We start from the raw sequence: 13,835 nt of genomic DNA, 5'->3' as shown, positions 1-13,835 counted from the left end.
TCTAATGGATATATTTACTATTTGATGTGCATTGAGAGGTTTACCTCTTGGATGGAAGTGGTACCTCTATCATATATCACTGCTGAAAGTATCGCAAGAACTTTCTATGAAAATTGAATTGCCCGATTTGGTGTTCCTTCTCGCGTTATTGCTGACAACGGAACTCAGTTTATTTCAGAACTATTTTGAAATTTGGTCTCATTATGTGGTGTCAAGATAAATAATGCGACTTCTTACCATCCTCAAAGTAATGGAAAAATCGAGCACTTACACCGTGCATTAAAAACAGCTGTTAGGTGTCATAACTCTCTCCGCTGGACCAACAATTTGTCTGCAATGCACGAGGACTCTAAGTATACAATAGCTGAAATGGCTTATGGCAAAACTATTAAGTTACCAGGCGAGTTTTTTGAAGAATATAAATTGCAAGTATCTAATGTAATTTTGTTAATAATCTTCGAAATCAGATGGCACTCTTGAAGTCCTATCAATCCAAATTAAAATGTAAGCAAAATATTTTCATCCCGAAAGATTTGCATGCATGTTCGCATGCGTTTCTCCAGATCGCAAAGTAAAAAAAAACCACTTGAACCCACATATGACGGACCCTTTTCGGTATTACAAAGAAGCTCAAAATATTTTCTACTTTTAATTAAAAACAAACAAGTTAATATCTCCATAGATAGACTAAAATCGGCGCATGTGTTGCAACCTGATGAATCTCTACCTCCAATTTCAGAAAATGATCTTGTATTCGTTCCAGTTCCAATTAAAGAAAAACAAGTAGAGCAACTTGAGAAAAGAACACGTTCTGGAAGACGAAGACTGTTCGATTTAAAGATTTTATAGACTTTTCTTTAAATGTTTACTTAAAAGTTATGTTTAGTTCTTTATGTTTTCCTCCTTCTTTTACATAATTTGTATTTATATACAGATTTATTTGCATAAGTATGTATTATACACCTACCATGCTTTCAAAGTAACGTAACTTCGTTACTGGTAGGGAGTGATGTTGGGTCGGTAACCTCGTCATACTGTGGTAGTCACACTACTGATGAAAATAAGAAGTGAAAGCGAGCAACTACTACTTACACTTCAGTGAGCGATTTAACTAGGAGAAATAAAGAAGTAAATTCAAAAGTTGTCACTAGATTTTTTGCTGTTTTAAATAATAATATTACGTTAAATATTGTGAACCGCTACAGTAGTATTAAGCATACATTTTGGCCGTTACAGATTCATCTTAATTTGGATGTAATATAGGGATAATCATCTCAGAGAAATGAATAAAATCGTTTAAGCAAAACTGATTTATTAAGTAAATATTAGATTAAAAATGGCCTTATTCAAAACATAAAAATAAAAAAAACCTTGAAGGAATCAAGAAAAATCATTATCTTCGAATCGAGAATTTCTGTTTAAGAATAATGGGAACGAGAATTTCTCTGATATTCAATGGTTGGGACTGGACAAAAAGAGCACCCCCAGTCACCAAAAATTGGAAATTGAAGGTGAATGAATTTCCCCCAAGGGACAGGTTATTATTATTTAATTAAAATTTGGTTAAGAATGATTAAAAAAGCAAGTTTAAGAAATTAAAGAAACTTTAAAAGCTAGGAAATATGTAATGAGTATTTTAGCATCGCAAATATAACATGAGTAAAATATAGAAAACAAAAGTATTCTATTTTTTTTTTATCCATATTGCAATTATCTGCCGATATACAAATTTGAATCTGTTTGAAATCAGAACTTTTCCCGACCATCACTGATAAAGTTGCACTCTCAGAAATAAAACTCTCCTTTTTAACAATTCTGCAATCGTTGAGCTGTTTTTCATAAAATTTTAGAATCATTTTTTTCTCACAAAATCAAGTGATTTGTGATGAAACGCGAACTCTTAAACGTATACGAAAAGGCTTCCTTAACTTCGAACCTCATCACAGTGCATTGTGAGAGATTGTTAACTAGAATGAAGACTATTCGATCGAAACTAGAATGACGACATATGCCGATCGAGTGTATTTTGGACAAGGAGTTAGTCTCACACTAGGAAGATACCGAGTTAAGATCCCGTATCAGGCAAAGATCTCATATATATCTGCGTTCTATATGTCCTTGTGTTTTCAGGGTGACGTTGATTTACATATAAGTTTCCCTTGAAAAAAATAATCAACAATGCCACCCGTACTTTTTAAAAAAAATTAAAATGGAATGACAAGAGATTTCTTTACTTTTGACGAAATACATTTCGTTGAAGAAGATGCGATAGTAATTTCGTCATTATGACAGAATGTTCTCTCGGATCATATGCCGGGAAATGGTTTCGTCAAAAAACGAAAAATTCATGAGGTTTGAGTATTAATTTTTTGCAGTGTGTTTATGGACAAAATTGTTAAATGAAGATATATAGTAGACTCAGGATTTAAAAGTACTTCTGCTCAAATAGTTTTAAAAAGGTGACGGGAGGCACTAAGTGTTGGCACTAGATGCCTCAATTTCATGATGTTAATCCACGAATGTTTACAAAAGACCTTTTATTCCTCATTAAAAAATAAAATATGCTTTAAAATTCTCTTTTATGTAAAATAAACTCTAACACTTTAGAAAATGCTTTATAATTGTTAAGTTAATATATATTACTATTAAAAGCTAAGTATAAGAGCAATTATTTTAAACCTTTATTCCTAAAAAAAATTTATTTTATCTTTTAAAGAAATAAGAACAGTTTTATACAAAAATCCATTCTTCTTAAACTGTAATTTTTTCCATGCAAAAAAAATGTCATTTTCAAAAAATTATTTTCAAAATCACTAAACATTTTCAAGGAGAAGAAAAGCAGGGCTTACCGCAAAATTTGTTAATGTAAGGTAAAACTTTTAAACACACTAACGAACCTCTCATAATGTGACTATTTATAAATAATTAATATAGCTCTTGAATTTAAAATAACCTCGATGAAAAGTTATGAAGTATATATCAACAAAACAACATGAATTATCATACAAATACATTAATGCAATTAATTATTAGAAGCTAAATCTATTTGTGTTACGAATTTATTATTTTTAAACATTGATTTTGTGAATTAAACATTTAAATTGAAGTACATTAGTATCGAGTGTATTAAGGAATTACAAATTCTAAACATTTCGTTGCGTGTATATACTTAAATATTTAGATCTGATTGACTTTGTGTTGATATCGTAATTGATTGTCACTATATGTTTCATCATAATTATTTCTATTTGATCACACTAGTTTGGATTACCTTTATTCTCTTTTGCTATAAATCTATAATGACATTCCCTCGGGCCCTTAAGAATGACTATCCCATTGGTAAACTCTAAATTTGTAACAATTCATGAAGTTAATGGCGAAACTTTGTGACTTGTCATAAAAGCTACCCGAGGCAGTAAAGTAAATAAATGTAATGCATAAAACGTTTATAAAACAGTTTAGGTAATGTAAAATTTTAAATAGTCAGAATTTTTTTTTTTATACAAGTTTTAATTGTCCACGTTTTCACTCACGATGACACAAAGAGAACCATACGCAATTAGTTTTTGATTTATTAAGGTTATAACCTACAATAGACCTTTTTTAAAATATTGAATTAGTGGAATGAAGATTTTTCATTCTTTAATCATAAATAATCTTGAATTAGATTTTATGTCCGACATTTAAATTTGTCGTTCTTGTATCTCGTTGTAAATTTGTTTTTGGTGTACATACATGCGCTGAAATGAATAAAATAAGCCGAATTAGGGATTAATTCGAGATAAAAACTTAAAAGAACTACTATAAACATTGAAAATGGTTATTAAGAAAACATTTTTCCTTATTAAGGAATTCAATTACTATATTTTGATTTGAAAAACAAAATAGGAAATACCATGATGTACTAATATTTGAACCCCAATATATGCAAGACTAGGGAAATACTAATAAGATATTTTATAAATGCTTGTTCTTTTCATAATTTGTTCAATATATTGTCATGAGAAATATTATATTTTCTTTTTAAACAAATCCATTCCTATTTCATTGGCATTTTACTTGGAATAATTTCCCTAAGGCTTTAGAAAGATTATATAAATTCTAAATTATAGGTTAGATCAAAATAACTAACTCGTGATCCTAACTAAATTCTAACTAATTCTAAATCAAAATAACTAATATAGCTAAAGTAATAGTAACTTTAACTGTTTCACTTAACCCAAAGGTTGCGCAGAACTTCGTCATCACACACGAACCACAGGCATCAGTCCTTAAGGAGTTAGTTATATACAATTAACTCATTATTATAATAATATCCTTTTTTTTTAATTGTTAAATATTTGAAGATCTTTGTTGGCTGCAGAAATAAACTAAAAACTTTACAATATTTAAACAAGAAAGATATAACTTGTTTTGACACGGAGAAAAAATTCTCGCAAAATTGCCGCACTGTATGGTAATGACATTTCCATAAAAAAAACCAACATGATTCTGCTAAATAAAGCCAAGTTATAAATTTTTTAAACCATTCATTTGGTACTTTCTCCGTTCATATGGTAACGGTTTACCGGAAACTACGGTTTTTAAAATTGCAGTTTTTACTGCTACGCATTCAGAAAAAATACAAAACTGAAGAATAAATTTAACCGAATAAATGGTTTTTATGCATGCTTTATGGTATAATGCTAAATTTACAAAATTTTACCTCATTTACTAAATTTTATCACAAATAAGGCTGCCATGATGTGTTATTGATTATTCTAAAATAACTATCACAACGCTTCGGTAAAAATTACTAATCCTCTTGGTGATATAGAGCCAGAAACGGGATAAATTTTACCATTTTCTTGTACTTTCGACCATGTTTTTTTTAGTGTACAAAAAATTGGCCTTGTGGATGATTCAACAGAGAGCTAAAAAAATAACATGGAGTACTACCATTATTATAATAATTCCCGGATACTTTTTTTCTTGCCTTCAAAAGTTTCAGAGAACGCATAAGGCATATTCGCTGTCATAATTCTATATAGAAATTATTTTATAAACAATAAAGAACCACATGAAGTTAAATAGTTTTCTGTTTGATTCTTCCTAATTTGTTTAATATTTACAAGCAGTTTAAAGCATAAAAATCCTTAAGGGTTGGGGAGAGTGGGGTCAATTGTAACAGGGTACGATTGTAACAGAGTAAAAATTTCGAGTATCGGGTTCTAGATTTGGTTCCGGTGGCACACAAGGTGTATTTAATAAATCTACATGTACACCCCTGCTGGCAACCATTTTTATCTACTTTTGAAAGAGTTGCTTCACAAAAGATATTTTCACCCTACGTAAGTACTTTTTTTGGTATGAGAATATTATATTGCAACAAAGTAATTTTGTTTAAACAAATAAAAATTATTAACCGATTATGCAAGTGGACACCTTAATTAACATTTCAAATAAAATATTAGTTTTGTTAATTAACTAGTATTGTTTTTAACAAATGAAGCTGAAATGGCGTCTTGGGGACGATTGTAACAGCTGAAAATAATCTATGTTTACAAACCATTACTTAACTCTTTAAGAACCACCAATAGTTTCCTATATCATTTATGTTATGTCGCATGTGCATTATTTTATTTGTCACCTTTCACAGCATAAATTAAAATTTTTAACCCCTTAAAGTTAAAAGTTTAACTCTTTAGGTCTCTGCTCATTATTATTTTTACTCCTAAAATATCACTACTATTTTGATCAACAAGAAAATATATCACAACTATGATAATATGTATAATTAACTATGTTTTAGTTGAATTTATGAACTGTTACAATTGACCCCGTAAGTGGGGACAATTGTAACAAGTGCACGACTGTTAAAAATTTTTAATAACTAATATAATAACATTTAAAATAAGGTATTTTTTTTTCTAGTAGAGGATAGTCTACTTTACTCGTCTGTCAATTAATACTAATAATATATTGGATTTTTTGTTAGTTAAAAATAGTCAAATAAAAAATTTTACAATCGACCCCACTCTCCCCTAACGTTTTAAAGATAAAATATTATTTTTACAAACAAACGGAAAATATTACTCAATTTGTTTTTTAATTGATTGGACAAACAAATTAAGCCTTCATATGTTTAACTAATCTGATTAAAATGTACTTCTTTATTTCTCTCCAATTATATGTTTTTTTTTTACTGTAGGAAAACCTACACCAGTATTGACTTGGTGGAGGGGCCCACTTCTCATAGACGATACATTCGAAGTTACATCTACACATATCGTCAGGAATGAGTTACAAATAGACAGTTTGACGAGGAAAGATCTAATGGCAGAATTCACGTGCCAGGCTTCAAACAACAACGTATCGTCACCAATGAAAAGTTCAATTTCTGTGGATTTGAATTGTAAGTTGATTTCCTTTTTCATTAATAGCATGATAATATATATTTTCTATATGATGAAAAATAATAAATAGTTCATTCAAATTATGTTTTAATAAAATAAGTATGGTGTTTTTGCAAAATCGAATGTTCTTTTAAACAAAGAGCATTTTTCTGAAAAGATTAAGAATTTTCAAAACGGTTTTGCCTTTTATCATCTTGTTCAATGTCATCGAAATCATATTTGACAAAGCGTAACATATTACCAGCCCCCGTTCAAAATGGAAAGCTAAGCCATACACGATAGGAATACAGGAATTAATACATTAAACTCATTATAGCCGTTGAATATAATATTAACTAATATTTGCGAGTTACTATGGATTACATGGAATAGTGTAATATAGTTAATGACTGGAAATTCTATGTAAACCGATTACATATAAATAGGAAATGGTTGTCAATTCATTTAAAACATTTGAAACATTTTTTTCTTCCATTTTATCTTAAATAACAAAGTATAGCTAATTATTTTTGATGCTATACTAGGCCCAGCTGTTAATATCCAGGGTTTTTCTAATGTTTCAGAAATAACATATCTCTCTAATATTTATCAAAATACTCTTAATTTTTGCTTGTACATTAAAATTAAAAAAAATTTCGAAATGAATTTTTAAATTGTACTTTTGAAATGCTCTTCAGTTCTGATTCTATGGTTTTCTTCACATATGCTACGTATTCAATGTGCAGCCTTCAATGCTTGTTATTTTCAGTTTTTTTTTCTTTAGGTCAGGAAATTTTTAATAAAGGAAACTTTTCAGATAACAGTTCAGGCAAAATCTCGTTTTCGAAAAAAATTCGTATAGAAAGATTCTATTTTTAATGGATTGGTAGCTAGTTTTTTTAAGCGGTATCCAGCCACTTATCACGTTATTTAAGAAATGGGTTTAAACCGCTATTTTAAATTTATTACTAATATGAAATTAATATTATTAAATATCTATTACTATTATAAGTCTTTTACAATTATAAATCTATTACTATTTTAAATCTATTACTATTATAGCCGCTATTTTAATATATTATTATTTAATGCACTAAATTTTCAGAAAGAATTTTCAAACAACACTTTCGTAATGTTCGTCAATTCTTATTTAACAGTTTTCTTCAATCATCATTCTCTTTCATTTTTACTTAGTTTTGAGAATAAGAAAATTTTTTTAGAGATATACTCTTGCTTGGTTTCGAAAAAGAATTCATAGATGGAATTTGTTACAAAATGGCTGCAGACTTTCTTGGGCACAATAGTGCCTAGTCAGTTATATATTACGTCACCGTGAAAAAAAGTTTTAGCTCGGCAAGAGGCTCTAGAGATGAATCTAACTCTATACTATAACTTAGTCTTTAAAAACTTTTTCTTCCCTTTTTCAAAACCGATAAAAAATGCTAAAAAGAGAGCAGAGTTTAAAAAGTTTTCTTAAAGGGAATTTTAAAGTTGAGCAATACTGAGTAAAAACGTGCTGTATGGTATACGAAGATACCTCAGAAAATATTCAACGTTTATTATATTCACATAATATTTTCTACGGCTATGATATCAGTTCTCTAAATTCCCCTGATAAAATTGAACCAATTAATCGTAAAAAGTTTGTTTATAAATGATTAGAATGCAGGTCAGTAAAACTCCACTTTCAGCTAATGCGTACTCTAATATAAGTCTAAAATCATTATACTTTATTATTTGATTTTAATAAATCACATAGCCCAGTTGGAATTCATTGGGTATCTGCACTTCAAGAAGAAGAAGAAGATCACCGACACCCACACGTGCGTCCTATTACGTCAGCGCTAGCTGATCGTTTATAAGCGAAATTGCGTGTTAAATTTGAGCTAACTTTCTCCACGCATGTTAGAATGTTAATTAACGTGAAGTTAATTGAATAAAGCTCCGTATCACAGATCAAATTTACTGAAATACAATTTTTTTCTCGTCTACGTGTTTTACTTATTTTAGATTTACTATTTATTTACATATTTTATTGTAACCATTTAATGTTTTTTTTGTGTACCTGGCAAATCCGATGCATAATTAGTTTGTTTATGTGCTACATGGCTTCATGTGTGTGTGTGTTAAATAAGAAATATATAATTAAAGAATTGGGATATTTAGGAAAGAACATAGAATTAAGGGAATTGATACCTGATGGGTTTAGCTTACTCGATATAGAATGATAAGAATAGTAACTAACGTAAACAAATGCCACGTTTCAGCAAACAATTAGAATCGAGATACCCACACTACGTCACGTGCAGGCTGTTCTACGCTAAAATGAATTAAACTAATCTGGATGCAATCGGACTAAAAGTTCAGAAGATACTCGTATACGTGTTAAATGTAGAAAAAGTACAAATTTGTACTTGTGACTATTTATAAATCTGTTGTTACTTAAACAAGTGATATATTGTGTCCAATGCATTTTTACACGTTAAATCGAATGCGACAGTACAAGAGTCAATAAAACGTATAGTTAAAAAGTGTTTTGACGTATAAGTAGCATTACTTTTCACATGACTTATATACACTTTTTACTTCGAAAACTAGGACCAATCTGAACAGTTATGATACATTTTCCGATGAGAATTTCCTTTTACTAAATTGAATAAGTTAAAATTTGAGTAGATAAAATTCATAGTTTTGAAGTTATAAGGGTTTTAGACAAAATACACTGGGGAAAAATATCTGATAAAGCTATAGCACTCTATGGCAAGGACGTTTTTGCAAAAAAAAATTATAAATCTGGTAAATAAGACAAAATTATACAGTATTTAAAACTCTAGTTGTTAATTTATTTGGTTCCTAAGGTAACGGTTTAGCAGAAATACTGATTTTTTAAAATATATTTCTTATTTCCACACATTTAGTAAGAAATATAAATCAATAATAAAATAATAATAATATAATAATATATTATAATAATATAATAAATATAAAATAATAATATATATTTAGTAAAAATAAAAATTGCAACTGAATAATTGGTTTCTATGTCATGCTCTAAGATATCATGATAAAATTATCACATTTTACCACATTTTCCAAATTTTATTGTATATTATAAAACCATATTTTATCATTACTTTTATCAAAATCATTACAAAAGCGCTTAAATAAGAATTACCGAATTTTTTTAGTGAGTTCGAGTTTAGTGAGTAATTATTCCCAGAGTGCCAGAAACATAATAGATGTTACATTATCTGGTAGTTTTGACCATACTTTTTTTTCTCAGAGTAAGTTCAATTCAAAAGTAGTTCTTTTATACGAAATAACCTATTTCAACTTTTAAAACATTAGCATTTTCAATTAGTGTTTAGTTTCATCGGAATAAGTAAGAAAAATGCGCAGAGAACTTCACCTGTCTGTAAAGTAACGTAAGATGCTTAAGTAAGTGTAAGCATAAAATTTTACTTTTTGTAAGCAACAGCCATACAACTTCTTAGCTATTTATCTTATCGATTCCAATGTTGTCTCATTAAATTCAACATGAATAATCGTACAGAAAAATATACGGTGCATATTCCAATAGACCTTGGATAATAATGAGTGTGTGTACGTCGCAAAAGAAGTATTTTTTATCGATAAAAAAACTAATAAATTTTTAACTATTTTGTTTACTTGAGTATAGTTAAATTTGACTCATTGTTCTAATGCATATGAAACCATGATTCACTTGCTTAATTAGCAACGTCAGAAAGCGTAAGCAGGTACAAGTACAAAATTGTAATTTGGTACATTTAACCTCTAAACTATTCATCCGATCATCTCGTCATTTTTCTTATTAAATTCAGCGTGAAAAATTTTCTGAAAACAATGCCTCACTTGCTTTTACAAAAGAATGCTTTTACAAAGGAAAGTATGAAAAATTCCAGATATCATTTATAATAACATTAGAAAGCTTGTATGAAAAAAATCCTGTGCATACATTTTTCCAGAGAACAAGTCTATTGGTTTACACAATAAGTCTACAAAAATAAATCGACACTAGCTCATGAATAACAAGTACAAGTTTACTGTACTAATAAAAATAACAATAAATTTATAAAAAAATTTTTTTAAATTCTTTTATTGAAAATAGTATTGACAATGTGTTGACAGTCGCAATACTATGTAATACTGTATTAGATAAATATTACTATACTGACTGATGTTTTGGATTTTATTACCAGAATGTATTATTACCCAGAAAATATTTTTCACACTATTGCCTGAAAATATAAAATAAATAAATAAATAAAATAAAAAACAAGAAATAATTATCCAGATGTTAAACACCACACGTTTCATGCACCGAAGAACATAAATATTTAAAATTTTACTATGATGTTTCTTGAGAATGTTAATTTATACGTTTAAAATTGCACGCTAACTTACACTCTTAATATATACTTATAGAATCTTTTCGAAAAACGAAGAAAAAAGGAACTTGTAGGTTTATCGAACTTGGAAAAAAAAACGAGTGGAAAACAAGAAAGTAGACAACGGTGTCGACTCAAGCTCTGATGCGTTTCCATATTTTTCTCAATTCAAATATTAGTTCGTGACCTCCAATCGGCCTTTTTTCTTTTTTTTTTGCTTCAGTTTTAATAGGCACTTTGTAAATACATTCTAATGAGAATGAATTCGGAATGGATATTTCCGTTCATATTCTTCATGCAATTTTAAAGCCATTTCTTACTCATAAATATAAAGAGTCGCAGTGTCTCAGGGGAAAAAGCATTCCAATGAGGTGAACCGGGATCGATTTCCACCGATGGTTGGTCGATACGAATTCTTCATCCGGCTTGCACCGACCTCAGTGCTGCCATGAAATATCCTCAGTGGTAGGCGTATCATGGGTTATAGTCCCCTTGCCGTCAGGCTAACCGTGTGAGGTTCTCGTTGTTTTCCTCTCCATGACACGCAAATGCGGCTTAGTTCCATCATCAAGTCCTAGAGGAAGGCAAATTTCTCTCAATACTTTATACAGGAGTCCCCTTGTCTTCTGGATTTGGTTCGAAACTTCAAGACAAAGGAGGTGAACATTAGTAGTTGTAAACCCAAAATTGAGTCGACTACTCAACAATGGTTATAAAATAAAAAAGGAAATAAAAAATATAAAATAAAAGCATTAGAATATTATTATAAGTGGCTTTGCTTTTAAAAATTAATTGATAATCCAGCGCAACAAAGTTCTAAAATGCCGAATATTGTAAAACTTTTATCCACACTGTATTTTTCTAAACTTGTCATCTAAAAGCAGAATAGCAAATCGTATTATTGATGAGAATGTAAAGATCAGGGAGAAACTCATATTTGCCTTTCCGTCTTCATTTCTACAGAGAGTATTAAAGGATCCCAGTCTAGCAGAGGCATTTTACTTTTAGTGTTGGTGGTATTGCCTTGGCTAAGCACCTAATAATGTCCGGTATGGCTCAAAGAATAGCTTTATTATGGCCCGTATTATTACCCTTCCTCCAAAAAACCAGAAATTCTTTTTCCTCTAAGGATATAGCCCAGCTAAGAACAACTTTTTCTCATTTTGTATGGCATACTCGTTTAGGTTGATTTCTTCACTATTTAGTCAACTACAATAGAACGAAATTAATAGAATTTGTTTTGTCTAAGTAAAAATGGTACTAATAAAATAAAAGTATACGTTATATACGGTTTTTGTCAGTTGTTTTATTAGAGTTTGTATATTTCAGTTAGTTTTTAGAATATTTGCAACAAAATTTTTTATTTTCATATCTTAACTTTAAAAAAAAAGGAATTTGTTGATGTAAGTTTTGTAGGTTTATATTCAGTTTAATTAGGTATAGTAATAGTATAACGTGCTATACAATATCTCGTAACAACGTCTCGTAACAATAGTATTGTTTTCTTAACATAGATCATCTGCTATTCGATGATGTTTTGATATTATTATGAGTAGAATGCTATAAAGTGTATCATCTACAGCCGTAATAGGTAGGTGAGAATATGTAGGGTTAATAATAATAATAGGTAAATAGATGGGTTTAGTGAATAAAAAATCGTAAGTAATATCCTTTTATACCGACAGATGGCGTTCTATGATGTTTAATGATATTGTGTATGATGTAATGCAAGAACGTCAGAGATTAGAAGAGATCTGATTGATAGTAGCATTCAGTCTCATACCTAATTTGTTTTATGTGTACTTTATAACTCTGTCTCTACTTTGTATATTGTCTGTGTTATAAAATCTGTTGAATGGATAACACGACTAATTAACATAAGCCCGCATTCTCCATTAAAAAAAAATCAAATGTTACAATGTGAATTAGACCGGGTAGTGGGAAGTGACCGGGTACCTTGATTGTCCCAAAATTAGATGATTTTTAACGGGCAAATTCTGAATTATACTTTACTAATCAAGAAGAATGGCATGTCATGTTGCTGCATCTGTGTGGATTCTTTTACTATATCGACTCTCTAATGCTCTTTTCTTTTATAACTAGCCTTATATATTGGCCATTACAGTTACCAAAATTATTTTTGGCTCAACTTATCATACGTTTACTAAAGATTTATACTTTAACAAACAATGAAGTTTTATCCTAATAATTAAAGCAATGTGTTACATTTTGATAACCTCTGCTCTCAAGATTAAACCGGTCACTACGCGGATTTTGCTCCTCTCACCCCTTTTATAATAGTTGAGTCATTATTGAACCTTCGAAAGCTGAAGTCAGATCATTGGAAGAATCAATACATCCAAGGCAGACAAAAAGCTTTGTTTACATATTTTGTAAAATTTTTGAAGTCTCAGTATATAAACTTATATCGTTTAATATAAATATTAAAAAAATTCTCTGAGATTTTCTTTGAAAAAGAAACTAATTAATAATCACTATATTTTTGTAAGAAAGTTTGGATGAGCCTTCAGCAGTCCCGAGCCACGGGACAATCGTCCTTCTCTTCACCTCCTCGAGTACGGCATTGATTACATCACATGATATAAATAAAGATTGCACCTATAATTTTCTTAAATTGTCCTGTGAAAATGTCTACTCCTTTTTGCACTGAATTCCAGCATTTCTGAAGTTCTCATAGAGTTAACATGTGTACCCGGTCTTACCACACTAGTTAGATAAAACTGGGGTATTTGACTTTTTCTAGAAAAAAAAAACATTTGTAAATAAAAGTAGTAAATCTATGACTTTTCAAAAGTGAAAAATTCTGCACCACTAAACAATGAACATCTTAATAAATCTGACAGTTTTCAGGTCGATCCATTTAGCTCCAACATCTTTTCGAATCTTAGCTAACCGGACTTCACCCACTTTCCTTTACCGCTTTTCGCATTTCATTGATTTTTCAGTAAATCCTGTTAATAGTTCATGTTCTTATTAGTATCATGCTCTCGATTTTTAATATCGTGAAATTATCAATATCACTTACTTGTTG

At 29.6% G+C, this 13,835-nt stretch overlaps 1 protein-coding gene across 1 annotated transcript in view; it reads left to right on the top strand.

The window, feature by feature from the left end:
* LOC107449925 (neural cell adhesion molecule 2) overlaps window positions 1-13,835 on the top strand; it is a 475,364-nt gene that overhangs the window by 301,464 nt on the left and 160,065 nt on the right. The window contains exon 4 of the mRNA XM_016065606.4: window positions 6,191-6,394. Within this exon, the coding sequence (XP_015921092.1) occupies window positions 6,191-6,394 (204 nt within the window). The remainder of the gene's footprint in view (window positions 1-6,190; window positions 6,395-13,835) is intronic.

Source organism: Parasteatoda tepidariorum, chromosome 1 (assembly GCF_982258835.1).
Source record: "Parasteatoda tepidariorum strain Cologne lab strain chromosome 1, Ptep-v5.0, whole genome shotgun sequence".
NCBI classification, from domain to species: Eukaryota; Metazoa; Arthropoda; class Arachnida; order Araneae; family Theridiidae; genus Parasteatoda; species Parasteatoda tepidariorum.
Note: the sequence above shows the minus strand (reverse complement) of the source record. Positions and strands in the feature narration are given on the sequence as shown.